The sequence below is a fragment of the Pteropus alecto genome, unplaced genomic scaffold (assembly GCF_000325575.1).
Source record: "Pteropus alecto unplaced genomic scaffold, ASM32557v1 scaffold3, whole genome shotgun sequence".
Taxonomy (NCBI): domain Eukaryota; kingdom Metazoa; phylum Chordata; class Mammalia; order Chiroptera; family Pteropodidae; genus Pteropus; species Pteropus alecto.
This window is the reverse complement of record NW_006442484.1, coordinates 67,897,638-67,905,830: the sequence shown is the minus strand read 5'-3', so window position 1 is coordinate 67,905,830 and position 8,193 is coordinate 67,897,638. Positions and strand designations below refer to the sequence as shown.

The window sequence follows — 8,193 nt, the reverse complement described above, 5'->3', positions numbered from 1 at the left end:
ATGAGTCAACCCATGAGCAGAAAGTGGAAAATGTTACGTGGGGATACATGCTAAAGCAAGACTTTCAAGAGCACAGCTCAGCTGCGGACTGCTAGAAAATACGATGGCCATCAAACCAATCTGGGATGAAATGATCAAAAATGGTCCAGATTTCATAGGAGAGAAGCACCAAAGACTAGGGTGCAAACTCAAATGCCTATAGGGGCCAGACAAGTAGCAGAAATGAGGAAGGGTGTGTGATAGGCAACAAAGAGTGGGGAAGACTGAAGTAAACAGCTCATGCCCACCCACCCCATCTAAAGAGGAGGGACAGTAAGATGGGTTACTTCTGCCCAAGATCATAGGCTCAAACTTCTTACTCTTCAAGAGAAATCATCCCACCCACCATTCTCTACCATGTAGGCTACTTTATCTTCTTCAAGCACTTGTCAAAACCTGAAATCTTTGTGGTGCTGTTGCTGTTGCTCTGGTGTTTATGGTCTGTCTTCTCCCACTAGAAGGTAAATTCCCTAAGGAGTCACAGAATTGGCAGTCAATCAATGCTTAATCAAAATGTATTCAACTCCTGACTTCTCAAGACTTAACCATTTGATATGGAATAAATCCAACCCCTGTATCTCTTCACAGCCTTCACAGCTTTCACATTCACCACCTGCCACTCCCAACACACCCTATTCTCTCTGCAGCGAGAGCTTTGCCAAGATAAGACCTGAGTTCAAATCCTGACTCTGCCACTTACTAGCTGTTTGTCATTATTGGAGACACTTACTATTAACTGCAACTGCTGCATCTATAAACATGTACGTCACTGGATTTCTACAGGAATTAAGTGAGTTTTTAACTGGCTACAAATGTAACACTAATGCAAAATTCTTTTTAAATTTCCCACACTGGGTTTCCTCTTCTCACACTGACCACATAGAATGAGCTCCCTACTGCCTCCCAGCAGACCAGGGCCTTTGCCTCTAACTTTGTGGGCCCCGCTTCACCTCCTAAAAACTTACCTCCTAATTGCTATGTAGGTCCAGCTCAATTATGTCTTCCTCTACGAGGCTTTTTTTGACTTTGCTGGGTGCCCACAGCCCTTCGTTCTTACAACTAGCAACTGCACTGGCATGAACTATGTACCATTAGCTGCCTTGTTTCTAATGCCCATCAAGTTATGAGCAAAGGTAGGGACTGAGTGTTACTTTTCATCATTTTTACCAAAGTCTAGCACAGTGCCTGATTTAAAACAGGTATTCAATAAATGATTGCCGAACCAAATAGAACTTAACCATTAACAGATGTAAATCTGATTTACTGGAAACTAAGCAGACAACTCTTGCTCCACCATTGAGAATTAACCCACAGCAATGACAAAAACTGCCACATGGTCAGCTCTTGATTAGCCACATTAATGGTGGTAACAGTGATAGAGATAATCTAAGAATTGTTAACATAGGTATTTTCACAATTTTAGGTAATGTAAGCAGAAAGTAGGTGCAATTTATGCAGTGCTAAAAACTCAAGACCAACATTCTGTCTCCTACTGATCTGTCACAGCGCCAAAACTGCTTAACAGTAACTTGAGGCTCTTTTGAATGTCAATTTGATAACAACATGAAATTTCACAGAAAGCACCACACTCATTCTAATATATGAGTGTTCAACCATCAATTCATTCAACAGATATTTACCAACAGTTTACCATAGGCAAGGCATTACAAGTAAAACTATTACAAGTCTGAATTCTATATGCTACAATTTTATAATGACCTGGAAAATTTGAGAAGGCTGTTGAAACCAATACAAAAGTTTGTATTGTCATAGAACAAAATAGTTGCCACTCTACCAATTCTGAGAAAGGTCCCTGTGTCTCTTTCTGCTGTCCAACACCAAGCACGACGGAGTAGCTGGCTTCTGGATAGTCAGGAAATGAGGAACCGGCCTTATCCTGAAGTAGAGTAGGAAGTAACAATAATCATTGTGATCTAAATTCACTTAAACACCTCTCCTCTCTCTTTAACCTGGGGTGGTGGGGAGTAGGGGTAATGAGAAAAACAACTCTTGTTTTTCTGAGTTGCAGCCTAGGCATTTTACATTATGAGAACCCTGCTCACATCCAGAGTCTAGACATTTAGACAAAGACTTGAGTTTAGGATTTCTGCCATTAGTCCCCATTTTGCTTTTTCCAGGGCACCTTTTAAAATAACCACTTAAAGTTAAGGCCGTGAAAAGTCTGTGACCTCCACCCCAACCCTCTTATGAGTAAACAGGTGCTTGCTACCCCACAGTCCATCTCCTGCTCATTTATAGCATGGGAGTGGGGACTGTTCTTCCCCTGGCTCATTGTACCCCCTTGCTTCTGAGATCTTCAAGTTATAAATTTTGTGACTCTGTTTCTTTAGTGTGGGTGTACTAAAACTGTGCCTCCCATCAAAACAACTCCATGGATTTTACTTCCCCAAAGTGGGAACTCAGATGCTGAAGGAACCACCTGCCACCCCCGTGTGGGTGGCTTGTGCCCCCTCATTCAGCAGGCCATACTCTGCATATTCTTAATTCAGTACACCAGCTCAGCTCCTCAACAAAGCAGGGAGGTAACAAAAGACAGCATCTGCAGGCCGACTAAAGTCAAAAGAGATGGCTTTCATTTTCCCCAGACCCAGAACTACACACGGTGTACATCAGCCACCCCTTCCCGCCAAGAAGGGAAAAAAATTCTGAGAGAGGAAACAGGGCAAGTAATTTTTGACTAAAGGGAAGTTTCAGGGAAAGGTTTGAATGGGAGCAGAATGTACCACCCCAAAATATGCATCTTTGGCAAAAGGATTATTTAAGGCCAATTATTATTTTTTTAATGTTTATTTATTATTTTTTATTATTTAATTTTTTAATTTTTTTATGATGACATTAGTTAACGAAATCCAATAAGTTTCAGCTGTACACTTTAACAGTAAGGCATATATATATTTACACTGTGCATTCACCTCCCATAGTTAGATTTCCTTCTGTCACCACATATTTGACCCTCTTTACCCTGTCTACCTCCCCCCTACCCCCTATCCCCTGGTAACCACTAGTTTATAGTCCATGTCCATAAGTCTCTGTTTGTTTGTCTTGTTTATTTGTTGCTTTAGGACAATTATTTTTAAGAAAGAGCAGACACCAGAGACGCTCTGAAAACTCGGTAGTTACCCTTTTGCAAGAAACTTTTACCTTTATAAGAAATCTCCATTTGTCAGGGTGTCTCCTTCTTAGTACCAGGTAGAGGAGGATAGCTAAGAGCTCTAGAAACTCTTCTATCAAGGGAGAAGACAACTTAAATGTGCATAACGACTTTCCCCTTGATTACTGTGCATTTCCTTACAGCCTCTCAGAACTGGCTCCCCACCTCTCAACACATCCTTTTGTCTTTAGCTGGAGATGTTATTTACAGTGATGACTAGGGCTAGAAGCGTCACTCAGTTCTCCTAGGCCTCTCCCATGTACACAGAAGGTATACATGTCTTTAGACACCTATTTTTCTCCTGTTAATCTGTCTTTTAATACAGGATGTGTCTCAGTCACGAACCTAGAAGGGTAGAGGAAAAATTATTTTTCCTCTGCCACAGATTCATTAACTTCCTTAGAAACTGACCTCATAGAATTATCTCAGAATTCATGCATGAATAAATGAATGAATGAATGAATCTAAATATTTTCTCCCTCTTTTTAAATGTATGATCCATTTTATTTATATATTGCATTAATGGTTAATACAATTCTTATGTTTAATAAGCATAAAATTCTGTTTATGCCTGGAAAAGTCTCTACAAATGAAAAAAATATATCTTGGTAACGAAGCAAAACTAAATTTTTCCTTTTCAGACCCTAATACTTCTATGTGGTGGTAAACTGACATCCTTGCTAGTAAGGAAAAAATTACAATAAATCATCAGAAAATAAAATAAAAACTGTCTATGTAAAAACTTGAACTTTAGTAAGCACCAAAAATCAAGGAACATAATTGTTTAGATCTGAAGTGATCATATTCCTTGTCTGCTCTGGACCATCTTGGTTTACGCTTGTTGTCCTGGCATAATTGTTAAGCGTGCCCTCTTTCACTCTCAAAAATGCCGTAGTTTGGACAATAAGTCATACATCATCCTAGCTGGAGATAAAAAGGTTTCTAAACAGCCTTTGACAAAGAAAACTTTAAGGTTTTCAGAAACACTAGTATTACAGAGGTGCTTTGTACATCTGCTTCTAAACTTACCAATTTAAAAGAGTTAATAAACATTTTTAACTTTCACAGCCATAAAGTAATAAGGCCTGATCAACACTGAATATTTTTGAAATAAATATGGAGCTCTGCCTTGCAACCTATATCTGGGAATTTCCCTTTCCATCTCTACCTCCAAACTAGGAGAATCCAGGAGAATGGCACAGTGATTCAGCATTTCTCAGGCATTCATTAAGATGTGCTTGAGTGCAATGAAATCAGTGGAGGAAAAAAGGTACATACTACATAGATACTAAAACGCAAACTTATAGAAGCAAAAATGATGAAATTCTATACTTTCTCTCTTACCGAAACATTTGTAAAACAGCTGAACTGACAAGTATCTCTTATCACTATTATTTGGCAAGTCATCCTAAGATACAAGCATAAAGCATATGGAGCACTTTTTGTCAACCAGTTCAAGAGATGCTTAAAAACAGAAGTAAAAGGCAAAGACTAGAACGCAAAAGGAATTTCAAGGAATGCACCATTTAAGAAAACTGTATGAGAGCCCTTTTTAGAATTTTGCTTATCTCTTTTCTCTGTCTCCTGTCTTATTCACCTTGTACCCCTTATCTCTTATCAAATCTCTAGCATACTACTTTGCACATGAAAAATGTGTAACAAATGTTTGTTGAAATAAACTAATAAGAATAAGAAAAAATGCTTTCAAATGTAATTTCTGCATAAGCACATTTTGAAGATAAAAGAAACTCAACCACTGTGGGGAATGAAAGTGGAGAGGTAGACGCCTTCCAACAGCAAGTATGTGGTTCACAGTGAGAAATCTATTCCTCTACATGAGAGGCGGATGAAGTTCTAACAAACCTATTATCATAGAAATTCGGATATATGGTAATCGAACCATGTCCCACCAACAAAACAACCACATAAGGTTAGATTATAAGATAGGCATTAGTCATAGCCTCCAACACTTGAGTTACAAAGAAGTTCCACAGAAATTTCTTTCAAGTCTCAGCTCAGTAGGGCTCGAGCATTCTTTAAAATAGACTTTGAGGCAGTTTTTTTTTTTTTTTCCTTCCTCCAGCAACTTATACGAAGGCTCTGGAGTTTGAGAACTTGCCACTTAACCAGAGAAGGTCTCATTAATTAGGAAAGCCACATAATGGCCCTCAATGCATCTATCAAAGGGGCCTTGGACTCTTCTTCCTTTAAGACATTACCCACTCCTCTTATCAACAAGGCAAATTGGTAGACATGATCCAGGAGGCAACCCATTAAGTAACATAGGAGTAGGTGAAAAATGTACTGTGAGAACAGAGACCCATTCAACTCAGCCAAGGTGGGTAGCAGCCACCGCACAATACTCCGAAACAAAATTAACTTCTCCAATAACATTTAATACTAAAGGAAGTATTTTCTCAGAAATCTGACTTGTAAAAAAATATTAAAAATTAAATATTCGGGCCTCTTGAATTTTATATTAGATATTTTATGATCTCGGGAAAGTCTCCAAAAATCTTAAATTTCTAACTCCACACTTGTAAAATGGAAATAAATACTGTTACCACTTACCTATGTTTTAGAAAACTAATGAAAACAATGATGTAAACCACAGACGCTTTTCTAAAGTCCTAGGTATTAAACAGTTCCTGTTCCTCTCAACTGAACAGGAATAGTTCAAAGTAAAATATTTGACACAGAGACTCTCTTTTCTGCTCCTGATAAAAAAACAAAGGCACTAATAACCCATTGTATAAATCTGCTTGGGTCCAAAATATTATTTACTCAAATAAAAAAGAGTAAGCAGGAAAAAAGATTCCTTAAACTCTTTGGATATTAAGCACATTGATCTTCCATTGAATGTCTTCTAAAAAATTAGGGCCCCTTTCTGAACCAACCTGAAAGTAAAGCAACTGCTCACAGTTAAGGCAGACAGAGTCTAAGGATGACGCTGACCAAACTGGTCTCTGTAAAGTATAAAGGGCTTGTTTGTATTCACCATAATCTTTTAAAAATGTCAAATTGTTTACCTACTAAAAATATAACAAAGGGTTTTTTTTCTATTGATCAATAAAGGAAGAGGTTGTTTACATTTAAACATTCAGTTTCTAAGTGAAAGACTGATGGAGAATCTGCAGCCAAATAGTCTCTGATAGCAATCTCCTGTGTGCAGGTGGAAAGCAGTTTTCATCATGGGAGGGAGAATACTGCACCCTTACATAAAGCCTCACAGATACAAGTCAGGATCATACACATAGTCACTTAACTATTATTCAGTGTCCAATGCACTTGAAAGATACATGGACCACATTTTCAGCTGTTAAACTTCTAAGGCCATTTTAAGAAAATTCCAATTCCAGTTTTGAGTCAGAGAAGAGAAAAAAATGGCAATCTTATTCCAGTAGATTCCAGGTTAATTCCCTCCAGTTTCTCCCCTAACATAGTATTAACTGATTTCCTAATAAAATGTTGCAGTAAAATTTGTGAAATCAGATTCTGGCAGAAAATTGAATTAAAGGAAAACTTCATGGCAGCTACTTTTGCATAACTGGCTCACTGCCTACCTTGTTATGTTTTTGCTGGTGTCTTGCCTTTGTGTCAAGAACATGGTAAGGGCTTTCCGAGTCTTGGTTGATGTAATATATGAGTCTTGAAGGCAGTGTGATTTCTTTCTGCATTGCATTGCTGTCACTGATATTACTGCTGCTATGCTGTTGCAATGTGTTGTCTTCATCTGCCAGGACTCCCAAAATTTTTTCTGCAGTTTCATTCCAACGTGGAGCTGGTTGGGGGAAAAGGGGCAAGGGGCACAAATACATACAAACACACACATATATACCCTATAAATACATAAATACCAAAATGCATTTTTCCATTAGTGGCATAAACAAAGTTTCCTATTTATAAGCAGGTAAGAAGTGGACACACAGTAAAGCAAGTTATTGCAACAATGAAATTGCCTGGATAAGTTAACAGCCAATAAGGCTTATACGATAATGTAGTTTGATTTGTGTTTTGTATGTACATTTCTAATCAGTCTCAAATCTATACTTCTAAGTATGGGAGTGGGTGGGGGGGTGGGCAGAATGGACTTGAAAAATGAGTCATTTAATGAACTCGCTCAAGGGTTCTGGCCCTCATTTCCATCCTTCTCTGAGTCTACAGAAGCTCAATGGGACTCTGAATATGAGTATCTCATCTGAGACCTAAGAACGCTCCTAAGATAACTTGAGTGCTGAATTCATGTTAAATGATTCATTTAACAAAGTGGACAATTCCCTTTTCTTCTAACTTTGAGATGAGCAAAAAATCCTTTGCCATAGAGGGATGCAGATGCTGGCAGCTTTCCAATTCCTTTTTACGTTCCTGCCAAGGCCAGCTTTCTGCTTTCACTGATTTCCAATTGTATTGAATATTATCTAAATTGTTCATTATAATGACAAGCATTTTGAGAATTACAAACCAAAGGTTTATATCCCCGAAGTTTTTCTCTCCCCCACTTTAATTCCAACAGGAGGGGATAAACCCAGTAGGCAATTTGAGGAAACAACATGTTAACATTATTATTACATCCTTTTGCATTCACATTCAGGCTCCACCACCCAAGAAGCAACTTGCTCCCTCGCTGCATTTCCCATCCACCGGGCTCCCATCAGTTAAGTTGCACAGAGGGACCCCGCATCCACTAAATACCTTCCAGTGGAACCGACAGTAATTGGAATGGGTTTCTAGTGAATGTAACAGAAATTAACTTCAAAAAGTGAACTGGAATGAATGGGAGGTTGCGGAATAAGAGAGGTAGGCAGGGAGGCGCGGAAAGGCCGAGCCCGGGACGTGTCCAGAGCGCACGGACCTGCCTGTGCCCTTCGCTTTCCTCTGCAGGGCCCCACGAGCAAGGCAATGCAAAGGGAACCGGGGCCATACCCACCGCTGGGTGCAGCAGACCCCCAGGCGCGGGGCCGGGACGAGGCGGCGAGTGGAGG

At 39.2% G+C, this 8,193-nt stretch overlaps 1 protein-coding gene across 1 annotated transcript in view; it reads right to left on the bottom strand.

Moving 5' to 3' along the window:
• ADAM23 (ADAM metallopeptidase domain 23) overlaps window positions 1–8,193 on the bottom strand; it is a gene marked incomplete at its 5' end in the record, with an annotated part of 122,674 nt that extends 114,481 nt beyond the window's left edge. The window contains 2 exons of the mRNA XM_025039318.1: window positions 6,775–6,992; window positions 8,139–8,193. Of these exons, the coding sequence (XP_024895086.1) occupies window positions 6,775–6,992; window positions 8,139–8,193 (273 nt within the window). The remainder of the gene's footprint in view (window positions 1–6,774; window positions 6,993–8,138) is intronic.